Genomic DNA, 20834 nt, shown 5'->3' with positions numbered 1-20834 from the left:
TGTGGATCTGGAGACGGGCTGACTCAAGGCCGGTGCTCCTGATTGAGGCGTCGCAGGAGAACACGGAATATTGGGAGCAGCGGGTGAGCTGCCGTGGGCTGTGTGTCCAGAGACTGGAGCCTTGGGGCCAACTCTCTGGGCACAGAGCTCAGAAAAAGTGATGGAACAGGCTTCTAACATCAGAAATCAGCAAGTTGTTTGTTATGCCTCCTCTCTCACTGTGAAACGGGACACCTCTGTTTCCCTTATTAGAGAGAGAGAGACCCTGTGGTATGTTGAATTACTGGGTGAACAAGTAGTCCTTGGGGTACTGCAAGTCTGTATCTTTATTGACACTCGAGCAGTCAGTGGGGGTCACTGGTTGGGGAGGTCATTGCCTTGCTACTGCTTGTGCATGCGAGGAGGGAGCTGGGGGTGCTCTGGGGTTCTAACATTTAACTGTCATTCATTCTTTGGGGCACTCATCTGTTTTCATGGATGTTTGAGAAGAAAAAGAATTTCAGGATGTACAAATGTTTGTATATTGTATACATTTCTCTGACATTAAATGTACCTATTGAAACTTTGTCATGGTTTGGAGTCAAGGCTTTATGCTTTGGCTCTTGGTAGGGTCATCTATGCCAGACAGGTCAAAGAGTAAAGGCCAAACTAAGAGTGGTCCACAGTTCCTCCAGTTTTGGGGGTTCAGCTCAGGGCTGGCAACACTGATAAATAAAACAAAAATTGTTACAGAAACACCAATGAAGAATCCTTCTACATCTGAGTGGCCAAGGGCAGATGGAGATGGAGGATCTTCATTGCTGCCCTAAATGCCAGTGGTGTAACAGGCAATAAGTAAGCCAGTTTTCTTTCAACAGCACAAGGGGGTCTTTTACACTCATCCACGAGGATGAGCAGGGTCTTGGTTTGACATCTCCTTTGAAAGTTCTCCTATGGTACGTGCTTCCGCAGTGGTTGTGTGGCTGTGATGTTTAAACCTACCCCTGTCTTCTCCTTCAGTGGGAGGTAAAATGTCCCCTGGACACAATTTCATGGGATGTGAACATCTCGAGCAATGCCACCATTTATTATCCACCTGAAGGGGGCAGGTAAGAGTCAGCCATATTGGTGTGTTTGGAGTCATATGTCAGCCATTGAGGAGACGAAGGTTAGCAGTCAAAGAACAGCTTGTCTGCCAGAGGCAGAGATTGTGACAGGTATACTAATGATGAATCAAAGGTACATGGATAATAAGAACTAGGAGCAGGAGAGGGCATCTGTCCCACTGAGCTCGTTCTGCCATTCAACAAGATCACAGCCAGATCAGCCGGAACAGTCACCATTTGACCAATTGAAGCACAGAAAAGTCTGGTTATAGCTGCCGTGAGACGGTGGTCACTGGGTGTATATGTTGTCATCTCTTCTGAATCTCAGGTAACATCAGATTACAACATCTTCTTTTGTCACAGTCAGTTTCATTTTACCTGTAGCTCAGTGGAATGCTGAGAGATTGCTGTGGTATCTGAAGTGCTGAATAACTCCTTCATGGACTCTGTCAGTAAGCCTACTGCCTGTTATGCCATTGGCGTTTAAGACAGCAATGAAGGTCCTCCATCTCTGGTGGTTTCAGGGGTTCCTTTATTGTGTCAGTAACTCAGTTTTCACTACTGTCAGTCCGGGTGGAAACTCAGGAATACCGTTGTACACAGATGTAGGATTATTCATTGGAGTTTCCATAACGATTTTGTTTTACCAGTCAGGTGTGTTAGCCCTGAGCAAAACCCCCGAACCTGGAGGACCGGTGGACCACTCTTAGTCTGGAAAATACCCTTTGACCTGTTGGCGTGGGTGACCCAACCAAGAGCCAAAGTATAAAGCCCTGACTCCAGCCAGCATAGCTCTCCAGGTCACTCAGGCACGCAAGCTTCCAAACCCTATGATAATGTTGCAGGTCTGTTAGTAAAGCAGACAGCATAATCAAAGACCCTTCCAGCCCTGCATATTCCCTCCTCGTAGCACCCCTGCCCCATTCCATCGGGGAGAAGATACAAAAAATTGAAAACTTACACCACCAGGCTGAAGGACAGCTTCTATCCCACTGCACAAAGATTCTTTCCCACTCTAAGATTCTTGACCAGCTTTCGTGTACGATAAAGATGAACTTGTGAGTACATCATTTACCCCGTCAGGGCCCTTGCACCTTACTCTTTCTCTGCACTGCACTGTCTCTGTAACAGTTTATTCTGCATTCTGTTATTCCTCTTCCCTTGTACTGATGTGATGAAATTGTATGGATGGCACGCAGAGCAAAGCTCAGTACTGGGACAACTATAAACCAGCTTCACAGTTCCAGTTCCATTTTGTTATATTGATACGATACACAACAGGTGCTGAGGTTCAACTAACAAACCATGCTATTAGTTAAGGCAACATCCTGCAATATTGTTTAATATCCCCGTTAATTAGCTCCTGACTTTTATGCTCTTCATCAAACACTCAAAGAGGGTTAAAAGAATCGAGTGCTCCATTAAGGAATCCCCTGAACACACATTCCATGATTGCAACACTGCACTGGCTTGCTATAGATATCACTTTCCCCGATTGGCAAGCAAATTAACTATACAATGAAATTAATTAATAGAACTAATTCATCCAATTTTCGTAGACAGTATGGGAATAAATTTATCCCTCTCTCCCAGCTACATGACAGATGTAGACTCCCTGCCTAACACTTGCTCCCAGAGCAATGAGGGACAAGGGGGAGGAGGAGAAGAAGGGTAGGAAGAGAGGGGAGGGACAGCACAAGAGAGAGAGGAGCGGGGGGAGGAAGAGAGTGGACAGAGGGAGGAGGAGAAGAGAGGGAAGGGGAGAACAGACAGGGGAGAGAAGGGAAGGGAGGGAAGGGGAAGAGGCGAGGAGAGGGGAAGGCGAGGGAGAAGAGAGAAGGGAGACAGGAGGGTGAAGAGAGAAGGGAGAAGGGAGGGTGAAGGAAGGGAAGGGAAGGGGGAGAGAGGACATGGATGGGAGGGGAAGGTGGACAAGGGAGAGAAGGTAGGGGAGGGAGGAGAAGGGGAGAAGGGAGGTGAGCAGGGAAGGAGTGAGAGGGGAGGGGGATTGTGAAGGGAGGATGGTGGAGAGTCGAGTAGAGGGGAGAAGGGTAGGAGGGAAGGGGAGAAGGGAAGTGAGGGAGGGGGATTGGGAGGCGAGAGGGGAGGGAGGGGGAGGTAGATAAGGCAGGGAGAGGAGAGGAGAGAGGAGTGGAGGGAGGAGAGGAAGATGGAGGAGGAGGGGGAGAGAAAGAGAGATGGAGGGGAGGGGGACGGAGCGGGCATGGGAGAAGAAGAGGAAAGGGATGGGAGAGGGAGGGGAGAGAGAGAGGGAGAGGAAGGGGAAAGGGAGGAGTGGAAGAAGGGAAGCTAGGAAAGGGGAGGTAGATAAGGGAGGGAGGGAGAGGGGAGGAGGATGGGGAGGGAGGAGGAGATGGATATGGGAGGGGAAGACAGGGGTAGGGAAGAGAGGGGAGAAGGGAGGGAAGGGGAGAGGAAGGGAGAGGGGAAGGAGAGGGGAGAGAGTGGGAGCTGGAGAGGGATAGGTTTGAGGGAGGGGAGGGGAGAGGGAAGGTGGTACAGTTTGGGGGAGAGTTTGTGGGGGGAGGGTTTGAGGGTGTGGTAGAAGAGAGGGTTTGAGGGAGGGAGGGGGATAGAGGGGAGGAATGAGGTGCAAGTGTGGCGGGTGGGAACAAGGGGGGAACGAAGGAGTGTGAATGAGAGGGAGGGGAAGGAAGCGAGTGGGAGAAAGGAGTGGAGGGAATGAGTGAACAGGAGGGGGGAGAAGGGAGCAGAGGTGCTGGAAGAGGAGGGTAGGAGGGGGAATAGTGAAGAGGATGAAAGAGAGAGAGAGTGGGAGAGAATGAAGAGTGAGAGAGAAGGATGGGAGGGAGAGGGGACATTCCTCTCAAAGTGGAAGCCATAACAATCTGCCGACTGTAACAGTTAACATTGGACCGGGTCTTCAGCTGTACTGCCCTCACTCTAGAGTTGTACAACGTGTCTGCAGGGATTGGGGGTTGGAGCTACAGAGGAGACTCCAACAAATAATAATAAAAATTTGGGGATTTTCCACTAGCTTCACAACTTTTATTATACAGTTTCAAAGAATGGGCTAAGTAAATATATAGTTTATGTACATTAGGTCTGCATATTATCTGAATTTGTAACCCCTAATAGCAGTGTGTACAAACTGTTGAGCCCACTGCTGTACAACCTGCTCACAAATAACTACATAGCCAGATACTTGAGTATTAACGTTGTCAAGTTCTCTGGTGAGCATAAGAACATAAGATATAGGAGTTGAATTAGGCCATTTGGCCCATTGCATTTGCTCCACCGTTTCATCATGGCTGATCCAATTTTCCTCTCAGCACCAATCTCCTGCTTTCTCCCCTTATCCCTTCATTCCCTGACCAATCAAGAATCTATCAACCTCTCCCTTAAATATACATAAGACTTGGCCTCCACAGCTGCCTGTGACAAAGAATTCCACAGATTCACCACCAAATTCCACCTCATCTCCGTACTAAAAACTCACTCCTCTATTCTGAGACTGTGTTCTCTGGTCTTAGACTCTCCCATCATAGGAAACACCCTCTTCACATCCACACTATCAAGGCCTTTCACGATTTGATAGGTTTCAATGAGGTCAATCCTCATTCTTCTGAATTCTAGTGAATACAAGCTCAGAGCCATTGAACGCTCTTCATGTGACAAGCCATTCAATCCTGGAATCAGTTTTATAAACTTCCTTTGAACCTGCTCCAGTTTCAGCACATCCTTTAAGAGGCCCAAACCTGCTGACCATACTCCAAGTGAGGCCTCACCAGTGCTTTATAAATTCTCTACATCACATCCTTGCTTTTATATTCTGGTCTTCTTGAAATGAATACTAACTTTGCATTTTCCTTCCTCACCATAGACTCAACCTGCAAATTAACCATTAGAGAATTCTGCACAAGGATTCCCAAGTCCCTTCGTATCTCAGTTTTTTTGTATTTTCTCTCCATTTAAAAAATAATTAACCTTTTCATTTCTTCTACCAAAGTGCATGACCATACACTTCCCAACACTGTATTCCATCTGCATTTCTTTGCCCATTCTCCTAACCTGTCTAATTCCATCTGTAGCCTCTTAACTTCCTCGAAATGACCTGCCCCTCCACCTATCTTCATATCATCTGCAGACTTTGCAACAAAGCCAACAATTCCATCATCCAAATCACTGACAAATAACGTAAAAGAATCGGTCTCAACAGAGACCCCTGAGGAACACCACTAGTCACCGGTAGCCAACCAGAAAAGGCTCTCTTAATTCCTACTCTTTGCCTGCTGCTAATTTGCCACTGCTTTATCCATGCTAGAATCTTTCCTGTAATAACATGGGCTCATAGATTGTTACGCTACCTCATATGTGGCACTTTGCCAAAGGCCTTCTGAAAATCCAAATATACAACATCAACCAATTCTACTTTGTCTATTCTTCTTTTGTATTTCTTCTAAGAATTCCAACAGATTTGTCAGGCAAGATTTTTCCTTGAGGAAACCATGCTAAATACAGTTTAATCATGTGCCTCCAAGTATCCTGAGATCTTATCCTTAAAAATTGATTTCAACATCTTCCCAACCACTGAGGCCATACTAAATGGCCTATAGTTTCCTTTCTTCTGCCTCCCTCCTTTCTTGAAGAGTGGAGTGACATTTGCAATGACACTATGCTGGTAGGGCTCATCACCAACAATGATGATGTGGCCTGCAGGGAGGAGATGGAAAAGCCTGAGGCCTGGTGCCAGGCAAATAACCTCCCTCAATGTCAGCAACAGTAGAGCTACTAGGATTTGATGTTTCAATCCCTATGGTAAGTTGGCACTCTCAATGTTGGCAGTGGGTTTAGAGTGGTGACAAGGAGGACAAAGGAGATGGTTATCAACTTCAGGAGAACTCACCACTGACACTGGGGGGACAGCAATGGAAAATGCAAGCAGTATCAAACTCCTAGGAGTTCACATCACACACAAACTACATGGTCCCAGCACAAATCCTGCACAATCAGGAAAGCTCACCAATGCCTCTACTTTCGGAAGAAGCTGAAGAGAGTTTGACTATGCACATGCATACACATTTTACAGATGCACAGCAGGGAGAATCCTAACAAGCTGTATCACTGCTTGGCACGGAAACTGCACTGCAGCGGACAGGACAGCTCTAAAATGGGTAGTCAAAATTGTCCAACGCATCACTGGCACCAACCTATCCATCATCAAGGACGTATATATGAAAAAGGCCAGTAACATCAATGAAGCATCTCACTCACCCACCCACTCAACCTGCTCATGGACTGTTTGTCCCACTCCCATCAGGCAGGAGGCTATGTAGCATCCACGTCAAGACCACCAGACTCAAAAACAGTTACTTTGCTCAAGCAGTAAGGCTGATCAACACCTCCACCCACTTAGCCAGCCCCCACCAACACTACTTTATCATTTCATGTCAGTCACCTAATATATAGACATTCCTGCAGCTAGCGTCACTTTATAGACATATAATCAATCTATGTACAGTATATAAATGATCTTATGTATTTATATTTATTGTTTTTTATTATTATTGCATTCTTTGTCTTATGTGGGGGTTATTTTGTGCTGCGCTGGATCTGGAGTAACAATTATTTCGTCTCCTTTGTGCTCATGTACTGGAAATGACATTAAACAATCTTGAACATGTGAGAGACATAAGCCACTCAGAGAAGGTGTCTCCACAGACTGCCACTACATAGTCTGCTGTTGCACAGATTATAACATCTCATCACACACCACACCATGGGTTGGTAAGGAGTGTAACTGTAACTCTCAGTGAAAAAATGGCTGGACGTGATGTTAGCACACTGTGCACTGGTCTCTGGACTGGCTCTTTAGGAGAATGCTTTTGTTTAAAGATGAAAAGATGCAGCAAATTTAAGCAGCAATTTCTCTCCCGTGTGGGCCCACACTGAACACATCTTCAGAGTACAGTAATCTAGACTGGTGCCATTAATGGACACACTCCAACCTGTTCCTGTGCCGAAGAGTTCAATGGTTCACTGAACCCTGTCAGGGACCAGCTCCGGATACTCTTGTGCCCAGCATAGCCTGCTTGCCCCAAAGACAGAACACAGTTGTGTGCCCCCACAGTGCAGCCACCAGATACACAGCACTTAGCAACTCCCTTAAACTTTTCTCCTCTCACTCTAATAGTTTACAGTTCCATAAGATCATAAAACATAGGAGAACTAGGCCATTCAGCCTAGTGGTCCCCAACCAACAGGCCACGAGGAAACGATATGATTTGGCGACATGAAACTTGGTTGAACTTGAACACCACCCCCCGCCACCCCTGGCGGCCGGTCCGCAAAAATATTGTCAATATTAAACTGGTCCATGGAGCAAAAAATGTTGGGAACCTCTGATTTAGCCCACTGAGTTTACTCTGCCATTCCATCATGGCTGATTTATCATCTCTCTCCACCCCATTTTCCTGCCCTCTCTCCACCCCATTCTCCTGCCCTCTCTCCATAACCTTTGAAACCCTTACTAATCAAGAACTTATCAACCTCCACTTTAAATAAAGTGACTAAAGAAATTCCTCCTCATCTCTACTGTAAAGGTATAACCCTTTATTCTGAGGCTGTGCCTTCGGGTTCTAGGTTCCACACTATAGGAAATAGCCTTTCCATGCCCACTCTATATAGTCCTTTCAATATTTGATATGTTTCAATGAGATCCCCCTCATTCTAAACTCCAGCGTGTACAGATCCAGAGCCATCAAATGCTCCTCATACATAAACCCTTTCATTCTCAGGAACATTCTAGTGAGCTTCTCCAATGCCAGCACATCTTTTCTCAGACAAGGGGCCCAAAACCGCTCACAATATTCCAAGTGTGGTCTGTCCAATGATTTAGAAAGCCTCAGCTTTATTACTGGGAGAACACTGAGTTTACTGCAAGTGGGAGACAGTCACAGTCACAGTGCAGGAAATATGGTGCCCAGTTTTCAGAGCAAGGTCCCACAATCAATCAGCAGCACTGTACAAGGAATGCACACAAAATGCTGGAGGAGCTCAGCAGGCCAGGCAACATCTATGGAAAAGAGTATAGTCGACATTTCGAGCCGAGACCCTTCGGACAGGATTTCCAGCATCTACAGGTTTTCTCTGGTTTAGAATTGTACAAGGGTTAGCTGAGCTCCTGCAGTGCTGTACTTTGAAATAAAAACAATACTACAGATGCTAGAAAACTGAAATTAAAACAGAAAATGTTAGAAACACTCAGCAGGCCAGTCAGTATCTGAGGAGAGACAAAAAGAATGAAAGATTCAAGGTTCAAGTTTAGTTATCACATGTACATCGAAACATACAGTGAAAGGCATCATCTTGTGTTAACAATGAAGCAGATTGAAGTCCATTTGTCGGAAATGAGAAAGGGCGAAAACAAGTCAATTTTAATATTCCAAAAAGGTGGGGAGGGGATAGGACAAAAGAGACATCATTGATGGGTGACAACAGGGTTGCAATGAGGACAGGTTGCAGAGGCCATCTGTGTGAATAGGGTGGGGGAAAGCAGAGAGGGAGAGGGAGAGGGAGAGGGAGTTTAATTGTCATTTGACCATACACATATATATAGCCAAATGAAACATCCTTCCCCTGAGGCCAAGGTGCAAAACACAGTACACAGTGTCACACAGAGCACATATAGTTGCAATAACACAAAGTAGTATCAGCATAAGTTCTTGAGTGGCATGGTCTGAAGATTGATGGTGCATGGGATATTGTCCTGGAGCCATGTTTCTGCAAGAACAAGCATGCAGCAGTTCCTCATCTCATGCTGGGTCAGCTACAGACTAAGGCAATTTAGTTTGTCTTCCAGGGAGCAAGCACTGGAGGGCAGCATGGATGGGAGATTTGGCCAGATATCAGGCTGCTCTCCAGTGTTCGCTGCAATTGAACAAAAGGGCAGTTAAAGAGTAAAAATATGAAGGAACACAGAAGCTGCAAAATGCAGAGCTGGAGCCAAGGACAGCTATGCTAACAGAAAGAGAAAAAACTGAGCTAATATCATGGATGGATTACTTTCAAGACAAATCGGCAGTTCTGACATAAACAGAGAAAGTCAGTTACTTTTAGAATGCACTTATAGTCTGGAAGACTGCAACAGGGTTAGGCAGAAAATAAGATGCTGTTCCTCAAACGTACAGTAGCCCTTATTATAACAGTGCAGTATCTCACAATACTGAAAGATGGGTCTGAGTACTGCCTGGTCCTTGAGTATTCCCAGCATTTTCTGTTATATTGTATACACAGATGAGATGGTTACGAAAGGATAAAGAAGCGCATTCCACTGAGTTGGCTTAATATTTCAAGGCATTGGAAGTCTGTCTAACGTACACTCACCTGGGCTTCATGGTGAGTGATTTCCTGGTTTCCAATATCGTCCTCAGTTGTAGACTCCCTGCAGAACAAGAGAGAGGTTCAGAAATAGAAACTGCTTCAAGTTGAGGACCCAAAACCCCATCTTTGTGTGCCATTTTCAACAAGGAAAATTGACAAGTCCCTTCACATATCCTTTGTGAGGAGATTGAGCAAAAGGATAATAAAAAGGATACAATAACAACGAGAAGTTGCATTTATACAGGAGAAGGCATGTCTGCCAATGGTATTAGTATTGTTTGTTATTGTCACATGTGTCTCAGGACTCACACCACCAGGTTCAGAAACAGCCATTACCCCTCAACCATCAGACTATTGAAACAAAGGGGATAACTTCACTTGCCCCATCATTGAAATGTTCCTTCAACCAATGGACTCACTTTCAAGAACTCTTTATCTCATGTTCTTGATATTTATTGCTTATTTATTATTATTATTTCCTTCTATTTGTGTTTGCACAGTTTGTTGTCTTCTGCGCGCTGGTTGAATGCCCAATTTGGATGGCCTTTCATTGATTCTGTTATGGTTATAATTCCATTGATTTTTTGAACATTCCCACAAGAAAATGAATCTCAGGACTGCATATTGTGACGTATATGTACTTCGATCATAAATTTACTTTGAACTTAGAACAACGAGATGGTGAAACTTCATTCTGTCACAAATAAGTACATCAAGGTAGTTAGAAGAAAACAAGATGGGCTCTTGTCCTCACAATCTACCTCATTATAGCCTTGCAACTTATTATCTACCTGTACTGCATTTTCTCTGTAATTGCAATGCTTTATTCTGCATCTGTCAATCTTTTCCCTGGTATTACCTCAATGCACCATCGTGCTGAAATGATGTGTGTGATTGGCATGCAAGACAGAATTTTCTTCCACTCTATCTCGGTACATGTGACAATAATAAACTTATTTACCAATTAGAAGGTAAAATGAAGTGTTGCAGCTACAAATAAAGTGCAGTGTAGGTAAAATTTCGGCTGAATGCCTTCAAGACCATGGAGATACATATCAACTTCAGGAGGAATGTGTCTCCTCTCCATCCTCTCATCATCAGCAACCCTACAGTTAGCACAGTTTCGATATTCCGGTTCCTGGGCATCATTATTTCACAGGACCACATGTGGCAGAACCATATCTCATCCATTAACAAAAAGGCTGGCAGAGGATGTACTTGTGGCAGTGGATAAAATTCCATTTTCCCCGGAACATACTGGTGTAACTCTACAATGCCAACATAGAGTGCATCCTCACATCAGCCACTACTGTCTGGTTCAGTGCAGCATCTTATCACGATATGTGAAAACTAGAGAGAACTGTCAGGTCAGCAGAATAAGTGATTGGCTGGAGTCTACCAACACCAAAAGAAGTGAAGTGTAAGTGGAGTGGCCATTGTTGGAGTGGAAGGTATTAGAGTGGACAGGCGTTGGCTCATCAGGCTTGGGCAAGAACAGGTGGAAGCTCTAAGTAAGTTTCTAAAACACTTTGTTTTCTCTCTTTCTTTGTCTATTGGTAAATAGCTAGTGTGATAAAAATAGGTCCAGGGTTAGCATGCTCTTTGTGTGAGATGTGAGAACTCGGTGACATCCAGTCTCTTTGATAACTACATCTACACGAAATGCATCAAGCGTCAGCTGCTTAGAGACCATGTTAAGAAAATAGAGCTGCAGTTCAATGACCTTCAGCTCCTACAGGAAAATGAGGAGATGATAGATAGGAGCTACAGAGAGGTAGTCACCCCTAAGTTGCAGGAGGCAGGTAGCTGGGTGACTGACAGGAGAGGGAGAAAGAATAGGCAGCCAGTGCAGAGTACCCCTGTGGCTGTTTCTGTAAATAATAAGTATACCACTTTGGATTCTGTCGTGGGGGAGAATTACCCAACGGTGGAAGCTACAGTGACCAGGTCTCAGAAGGAAAGTGGGGATAAGAAGAGTACAGTATTGTTAGGGGATTCCATAGTTAAAGGAGCAAACAGAAGATTCTGTGGACGTGAAAGACACTGCCAGATGGTACGCAGCCTCCCAGGTCCCAAGGTCAGGGATGCCTCAGATGGAGCTCATGTTATTCTAAAGGGGAAAGGTGAGCAGTCAGAAGTTGTGGTACATCCTGGAACCAACAAAATAGGTAGGAAAATGGGGGAGGTCCTGAAGAGAGAATATAGGGAGTTAAGTAGAAAGCTGAAAATCAGAACCTCCAGGGTAGTAACCTCTAGGTTGCTGCCTGTGCCTTGTTCTAGTGCAAGTAAGAATAGGGCAATTTGGCAGATGAATGCATGGCTGAGGAATTGGTGCAAGGGGTAGGGTTTCAGATTTTTGGATCTTTGATATTTCTTCTGGGGAAGGTATGATCTGTACAAAAAGGGTGGACTACACCTGAATCCAAGGGAGATCAATATCATTGTGGGGAGGTTTGCTCGAGCTGTGGGGAGAGTTTATACTAATTTGGCCAGGGGGATAGGAACCGGGAATGATAGGGCAGTTGGTATATAAGTTGATGCAGTGTGTAGTGAGACTGTGAGGGTGGACATGCAGATGATAGGGCAAAATTGCAGTCAGTGGGATGAGTTGAAGTGTAACATGGGGAAATATTGTAAAGCTGATGAATACAGGACTAAATGTGTTATATTCGAACATACACAGTATATAGAATAAGGTTCAGTAGATTAGTTTGTGGCAGAGGTTGGTAGGTATGATGCTGTGGGCATCATTGAATCATGGCTGAAAGAAGATTATAGTTGGGAGCTTAACATTCAAGGATACACATTGTATTGAGAGGACAGGCAAGTAGACAGAGGGGGTGGGGTGGGTGGCTCTGTTGAGAAACTCAAATCCTTAGAAAGAGGTAATATAGGATCAGGAGACGTTGATTCTTTGTGGGTAGAGTTAGGAAACTGTAAGGGTAAGAAGACACTAATGATAATTATGTACAGTAACCAGGGTGTGGGATACAAATTAATCAGAATTAGAATCAGGTTTAATATCACAGGCATAAGTCATGAAATTTGTTATTTTGTAGCAGCTGTACATTGCAATACATAATGAAAACTATAAATTACAGTAAGTATACACATATATATACAAAATTAAATTAAATAAGTAGTGCAGAAAGAATGGATAAAATACTGAGGTAGTGTTCATGGGTTCATTGTCCATTATGAAATCTGATGCTGTGGGTGGGGGGAAGAAGCTTTTACTGAAACACTGAGTGAGTGTCTTCTGTTCCTCCAACTTGATGGTAGCAATGAGAAGAGGGCATGTATTGGGTGATGGGGGCCCTTAATGATGGATGCCTTTCTGACACACTGCCTTTTGAATAGGTATTCTGGACCATGCAAATACCTATTAGGATGCTGTTTACTGACTATAGCTCAGCATTTAACACCATCATTCCTACAGTCCTGATCAAAGAGAATCTAGGCTTCTGTACCTCCCTCTGCAACTGGATCCTCAACTTCCTAACCAAAAGACCACAATCTGTGCAGCTTGGAAATAACATCTCTACCTCACGGACAATCAACACTGGTGCACCACAGGGATGTGTGCTTTGCCGACCACTCTACCCTCTCTACACCCAGGACATAGGGATAGCTCAAACAGCATCTATAAACTTGCTGATGATACAACCATTGTTGGCAGAGTTTCAGATGGTGACGAAAGGGCGTACAGACCTGAGATATACCAGTTGAGTGGTGTCACAGCAACAACCTTGCTTTCAACGTCAGCAAGACCAAAGAGTTAATTGTGGACTTCAGGAAGAGTAAAACGAGGAAACACAAACCATTCCTCATCAAGGGATCAGAAGTGGAGAGAGTGAGCAATTTCAAGTTGCTGGGTGTCAATATCTCCGCAGACCTAACCTGGACACAACATATTTTTGCAGCTATAAAGAAAGCAAGACAGCAGCTATATTTCATTAGGAGTTTGAGGAGATTTGGTTTGTCAACTAAAACACTTAAAAACTTCTACAAATATACCCTGGAGAGCATTCTGACTGGCTGCATCACCATTTGGTATGATGGGGCTACTGCACAAGATTGAAATTAAGTTGCAGAAACTTGTAAAATTAGTCAGGTCTATCATGGATACCAGCCTCCATAGTATCCAAGACATCTTCAAGGAGCAATGCCTTAGGAAGACAGCACCCATCATTAAAGATCCCCACCACCCAGAACATGTCCTCTTCACACTGTTACCATCAGGAAGGAGATACAGAAGCCTGAAGGCACACACTCAGTGACTCAGGAACAGCTTCTTCCCCTCTGCTATCCAATTTCTAAATGGACATTGAACCCTTGAACACCAGCTCACCACTTTTTTATTCCTGTTATTTTGTACTGCTTATTTTAACTTAACTATTTAATAGACACATATATATACTTACTGTCACTCAGTTTTTTCTCTAGATTTATTTATCATATATTTCATTGTACTACTGATGTAAAGTTAACAGATTTCATGACATAGGCCGGTGATATTAAATCAGACTCTGATTCTAAAGACGTCCTCGATGCTGGGGAGGCTGGTGCCCATGATGGAGCTGGCTGAGTTTACAAATTTCTGCAGCTTTTTCCAATCCTGTGGAGTAGCCCCTCCATACTAGACAGCGCTGCAACCAGTTATTTATTTATTTATTGAGATAAAGCACAGAGTAGGCCCTTCCACACTTCAAGACACTCCACCCAGCAATCCCCCAATTTAATCCTAGCCTAATCATGGGACAATTAACCTACCAACCGGTACCTCCTTGGACTGTGGGAGGAAACTGGAGCAGCTACAGGAAACCCATGTGATCATGGGGAGAACATACAACCTCCTTGTGGGCAGTGGCAGGAATTGAACCCAGGTCGCTGGTACTGTAAAGCGTTGTGCTAACCACTACACTACCGTGCCATCTCTATCAGCCTTCTTCACTCTAGGGAAACACACACCCAGCAAATCCCTACAATCTCACTTTGTAATCGAGGTAACATCCTGGTATATCGTTCCGCACATTCTCCAATGCAATCACATTCCTATACGGTGACAAATGATGTGTTGTTATCTGATTTAGAATCCATTTCATCTACTTGTATTAACAGCAAATCTAAGAATTAGTTCTGGACGACTGGAAAATTACAAATGTCACTCCACTCTTCAAGAAGGGAGAGAGGCAGACGTAAGGAAATTATAGGCCAGATAGTCTGACCTCAGCAGTTAGGAAGATGTTGGAGTTGACTGTTAAGGATGTGGTTTGGGGGTAGTTGGAGACACATGATAAAATAGGCTAAAGTCAGTATAGTTTCCTTAAGGGGAAATCTGCCTGACACATCTATTGGAGTTCTTAGAGAAAATAACAGGCAGGATAGATAAAGGAGAATCAGTGGATGCTGTGTACTTGGATTTTCAGAAGGTCTTTTACAAGGTGCCACATATGAGTCTGTTTAACAAGGTAAGAGCCCATAGATTTACAGTAAAGGTTCTAGCATGGATATAAAATTGGGTGAATAACAGGAAGCAAAGATAGAAAATAAAGGGGCATTTTATGATTGGTCGCCGATGACTAATGGTGTTCCATGGGGTCAGTGTTAAGACAGCTAACTTGCAGGTTGAGTCAGTGGTGAAAAAGGCAAATCAATGTTAGCATTCATTTTGAAAGGACTAGAGTATAAAAGCAAGGATGTAATGCTGAGACTTTATAAGGCCTTGGTCAAACCACACTTGGAGTATTGTGAGCAGTTTGGGACCCGTTATCTAACAAAAAATTGGAGAGGGTCCAAAGGAGGTTCACAAGATTGATTCAGGGAATGAAAGGGTGAGCGTTTAACGGTTCTGGGCTTGTACTTGCTGAAGCTTAGAAGAATGGCGGGGGGGGTCCTCATTGAAACCTATTGAACATTGAAAGACACAGACAGAGTGGATGGGGAGAGAATGTTTTCTATAGTGGGGAAGTCTGGCACTAGAGGTACAGCCTCAGAATAGAGGGACATCCATTTAGAACAGACGTGAGGAGGAATTTATTTAGTCAAAGGGTAATTACTCTGTGGAATTCATTGTCACAGATTGCTGTGGAGGCCAATTCATTGGGTATATTTAAAGTGGATGTTGGTAGGTTCCTGATGAGTCAGGGCATCAAAGATTTTGGGGAGAAAGAAAGAGAATGGGATTGTGAGGGGTAATCAAAGAGCCATGATGGAATGGCGGAGACAGACATGATAGGAAGAATGCCCTAATTCTGCTCCTATGTCTTATGGTCTTAACTCTGCAGGACATGCCTATGTCCAGGACCAATTAGCAGGCAGGAAAAATCATTGCGGACATTACTCTCCCAGCAAACTGCCTTTTCCAAAAGCTCCCTTCTGGAAACAAAACTTCACACATTGTTAAAACTTTCTTCCCCCAGGCAATTAATCTGATCAACCATTCTAGTTATCCCCCACCCCCACCCCACTCTATATATTACTTCAGTCACTGCACTGCATTGCAAACACTTCAAACAACTTTCTATAATGCTGCTTATATTGTAAGCTTTATGTAATGTATTTATACAAATTCTATTCCATATCTGTACTTCTAACTTTATTTTATATAATTCTTTATTCAGAATAATTGTTGAATTTTGTCATTTTCTGCTGCATGGCACACCAACACATCACAGCAATTTCCTAATGCACGTATTATGTATAAAGCTGATACATGATCCTTGGAAATACTGTTTTCTGAAAGACAATACAGGTTGAGTACCCCTTATCCAAAACTCCAAAATCCAAAAACCTCTGAAATCTGGTTTTTTTTTAGCGCTGACATGACATCACACATGGAAAATTCAACAAGGTGCAGGGAAGGTTCCCAGGCATTGCACAGATCTCTGTGCAGCTAGGAGAAGTGACCTCACATACTGAATGTCATGAACAGAAGTTAACGAAAAATAGAAAAGCACTGCAGAAAATGAAAAATGAAGATCTCCATCATGTATTGAATGAGCAGATTCGTCAGCGTCAAAGTGGAGATACGCTGCTTAACAGTATGCTGATCACGAAACAAAGAAAGATCTATCAAAATGAACTGAAATTTGAAGGTAATTCTTTTATGCACAAAGTTATTAAAAATATATAAAACTATTGCCACACCTTCCTCCCATCATATCATAGCTGTTGTGGATGGGTGACTGTTTAAAATTAATGGCAGATTTGAAACCAATTGCAGCACTGAAGCCCAGTGATAGATGCAGTCGATGAGGTCATTGAACTCTGGTCCAACTAGACCCAAAGTAAACTAAAGGTCCATTTAGTCTCTCCAGTGGACATAAAAGATCCAAGGGTATTATATTAAATGAGATCTGGACCTCCCTGATAAACAGGACAATGCTTATTCCTCAACCTCTATCACTAGAAGGAGACACAAAAGACTGAAGATGCTGGAAGCTGGAGCAACTGATGTAGAGTCTCAACCCACAATGTTTTCCTGCAGAGATGTTACCTGACCTGCTGAGATCCTTCAGCATTATGTGTGTTAACACTAGAAGGTGACCTGTTTATTTGTCACGTCGTTGCACGTGCAATATTACTGTGTACAAATCAGCTGCTGAATTTCTTACACTGTCATACATTGGCTGTGTCTTGGGTCATAAATACTGCTATCTAATTGCCACTTCTTTCTTTTTAGCTTTAGAAAGATCAATAAATGGATTGCCCAATCTGCCAGCAATATACAGGAAGTGAGTTTGTGTTTAGTCATAACTTGATCCCATACAAACGGGATTTGTTGAAATGAAACACCACCTTTTCATTGACAGCAAAGTAGATTCTTGTATCTCAGGAAGTTCAGGAGCCATGACGGGTGACTGCTGTTCTCTCTTTACCACCTTCTGTTTTTCCTTTGGACTGGAAGCACGAAAGAGGTATTCATAATCTGGCAGCACTTGTGCCAGTGCATCGTAAGATGGAAGATTAACTCTGTCCTTCAGAAGCTAGAAAAGAATTGGGAATGAGTCAGACAAAATGAAGCACTGAGTCTGCAACACCATTCCATCTGGTCTCATTTATTATCCCTTTCAACACCATTACCCTGTAACATTTCATGTCCTTACTAGAGAGCCCAGGAAATTATAGAGCAGTGAGTCTTACTTCAGTGGTTGGTAAGTTGATGGAAAAGATCCTGAGAGGCTGGATTTATGAACATTTGGAGAAGTATAATATGATTAGGAATAGTCAGCATGGCATTGTCAAGGGCTGGTCGTGCCTTACGAGCCTGATTGAATTTTTTGAGGATGTGACTAAACACATTGATGAAGGAAGAGCAGCAGATGCAGTGTATATGGATTTCAGCAAGGCATTTGGTAAGGTACCCCATGCAAGGCTTATTGAGAAAGTAAGGAGGTGTGGGATCCAAGGGGACATTGCTTTGTGGATCCAGAACTGGCTTGCCCACAGAAAGCAAAGAGTGGCTGCAGACGGGTCATATTCTGCATGGAGGTCGGTGACCAGTGGTGTGCCTCAGAGATCTGTTCTGGGACCCCTTCTCTTCATGATTTTTATAAATAACCTGGATGAGGAAGTGGAGGAGGGGTTAATAAGTTTGCTAATGACACAAGGGTTGGAGGTGTTGTGGATAGTGTGGAGGGCTGTCAGAAGTTACAGCTGGACATTGATAGGATACAAAACTGGGCTGAGAAGTGGCAGATGGAGTTCAACCCAGATAAGTGTGAAGTGGTTCATTTTGGTAGGTCAAATATGATGGCAGAATATAGTATTGATGGTAAGACTCTTGGCAGTGTGGAGGATCAGAGGGATCTTGGGGTCCGAGTCCATAGGACACTCTAAGCAGCTGCGCAGGTTGACACTGTGGTTAAGAAGGCTTACGGTGTATTGGCCTTCATTAATCGTGGGATTGAGTTTAGGAGCCGAGAGGTAATGTTGCAGCTATATAGGACACTGGTCAGACCCCACCTGGAGTACTGTTCTCAGTTCTGGTCGCCTCACTAGTGGAAGGATGTGGAAGCCATAGAAAGGGTGCAGAGGAGACTTACAAGGATGTTGCCTGGATGGGAGAGCATGCCTTATGAAAACAGGTTGAGTGAACTCGGCCTTTTCTCCTTGGAGCGACGGAGGATGAGAGGTGACCTGATAGAGGCGTGTAAGATGATGAGAGGCATTGATCGCGTGGATAGTCAGAGGCTTTTTCCCAGGGCTGAAATGGTTGCCACAAGAAGACACAGGTTTAAGGTAAACACGAGGAATTCTGCAGATGCTGGAAATTCAAGCAACACACATCAAAGTCGCTGGTGAATGCAGCAGGCCAGGCAGCATCTCTAGGAAGAGGTACAGTCGCCGATTCGGGCCGAGACCCTTCGTCAGGACTAACTGAAGGACCTAGGAAGAAGTAGAGTTGACATTTCGGGCCGAGACCCTTCGTCAGGACTAACTGAAGGATCTAGGAAGAGGTACAGTCGACGTTTCGGGCCAAGACCCTTCGTCAGGACTAACTGAAGGACCTAGGAAGAAGTAGAGTTGACGTTTCGGGCCGAGACCCTTCGTCAGGACTAACTGAAGGATCTAGGAAGAGGTACAGTCGACGTTTCGGGCCAAGACCCTTCGTCAGGACTAACTGAAGGACCTAGGAAGAAGTAGAGTTGACGTTTCGGGCCGAGACCCTTCGTCAGGACTAACTGAAGGATCTAGGAAGAGGTACAGTCGATGTTTCGGGCCGAGACCAGGTTTAAGGTGCTGGGGAGTAGGTACAGAGGTGATGTCAGGAGTAAGTTTTTTACGCAGAGAGTGGTGAGTGCGTGGAATGGGCTGCCAGCAACGGTGGTGGAGGCGGATACCATAAGGTCTTTTAAGAGACTTCTGGATAGGTACATGGAGCTTAGAAAAATAGAGGGCTATGGAGAAGTCTAGTAATTTCTAAGGTAGGGACATGTTTGGCACGACTTTGTGGGCCGAAGGTCCTGCATTGTGCTGTAGGTTTTTGATGTTTCTATGTTTCTTAATCAAGAATCTATCAACTTCTGCTTTAAATATACCCAATGAATTCCACAGATTCGTGATCCCCTTGCTAAAGAAATTCTTCCCAATCTCTGTCCTAAAGGTACATCCTTCTATCCTGAGCCTGTCCCCTCTGCACCTACATTCCCCACTTTAGGAAACATCCTCTCCACACCTGCTCTATCTAGGCCCTTCAGTATTCGCCAGGTTTCAATGAGAACTCCCTCTCGTTCTTCTGAACTCCAGTGAGTACAAGCCCAGAGCCATCAAACACTCCTCATATGTCAACCCTTTCACTCCTAGTTTCATTCACGTGAACCTCCTCTAGACACTCCAAATTCTCAAATTAACTGTTATTAGTATTGATGCTTCAGAAACTGCCTGACAGCAAAGATTAGTGATAGACTACTTGGACGAAAATGTAGGTGAGCTGATTAATAAACGTGCAGACAACACAGAAGTTGGTGGAATCATAAATAGTGAGGAAGGTTATCAAAGTATTCAGCAGGATACAGACCAGATGGAAAAAATGGGCAAAGAAATTTTGGCCACCTAACGTATGGCAAAGATGTAAATAAAATTGACAAAATTTACAAAAATGTTGCCGAGACTGGAAGACATAAATTATAAGGAAAGATTAAATAGATTTGATTTTAATCCCTAGAACACAGAAGATGGGAGATTTGATGGATATTCAAAATTATGAGGGGTATAGATGGGGTAAATACAAGCAGGCTTTTTTCATGGAGGTTCAATGAGACTACAACTAGAGGGCAGGTGCTAAGAGTGAAAGGTGAAATGTTTAAAGGGAACATGAGGGGAAATTTCTTCACTCAGAGGGTGGTGAGAGTGTGGAACAAGTTCCAGCATAACTGTTGGATGCAATTTTGCTTTCAACGTTTAAGCAAAGTTGTGGAGAGGTATATGGAGGGCTCTGATCTAAGTGCAGGTCAATGGGACTAGGCAGCTTAAAGGGTTCAGCCTGGATTAGATGCGCCATAGGGCGTGTTTCTGCACTGTAGTTTGTACTGACTTGATGACTCTAATTTGCAGATGGAATTTAATCCAGTAAAGTGCAAAGTATTGAACTTTGGGAGGTCAATGTGTGAGGAAAGTATACAGTAAATGGTAAGACCCTTAAGAGAGTTGATGTACAGAGGAATCTTGGGGTGCAAGCCCTGGTATCATTCTAAGCGCTTACATGAATAGATAACGTGAAAAAGAAGGCATGTGGCAAGGAGGGAGGGGGAGGGGGGCTTCGGAGCTTTGATGTTTCTCTTATTCATTCTATGGGGCTTCTTGTTTTGTGGATGTCTGTGAGGAATAAGCATTTCATGTTGTATACTGTACACATTTGCTGATATTAAATGAACCTTTGAA

General features: G+C 44.0%; 1 protein-coding gene across 1 annotated transcript in view; it reads right to left on the bottom strand.

Annotated features, from left to right (window-relative positions):
• ccdc33 (coiled-coil domain containing 33) overlaps nucleotides 1-20834 on the bottom strand; it is a 355995-nt gene that overhangs the window by 62514 nt on the left and 272647 nt on the right. Inside the window, exons 14-15 of the mRNA XM_063070154.1 lie at nucleotides 17250-17437; nucleotides 9453-9510 (exon numbers count right to left, since the gene is read on the bottom strand). Coding sequence (XP_062926224.1) covers nucleotides 9453-9510; nucleotides 17250-17437 — 246 coding nt within the window. The remainder of the gene's footprint in view (nucleotides 1-9452; nucleotides 9511-17249; nucleotides 17438-20834) is intronic.

This window comes from Mobula hypostoma, chromosome 18, assembly GCF_963921235.1.
Source record: "Mobula hypostoma chromosome 18, sMobHyp1.1, whole genome shotgun sequence".
Lineage (NCBI taxonomy): Eukaryota > Metazoa > Chordata > Chondrichthyes > Myliobatiformes > Myliobatidae > Mobula > Mobula hypostoma.
This window is presented reverse-complemented; position numbering and strand designations above follow the sequence as displayed.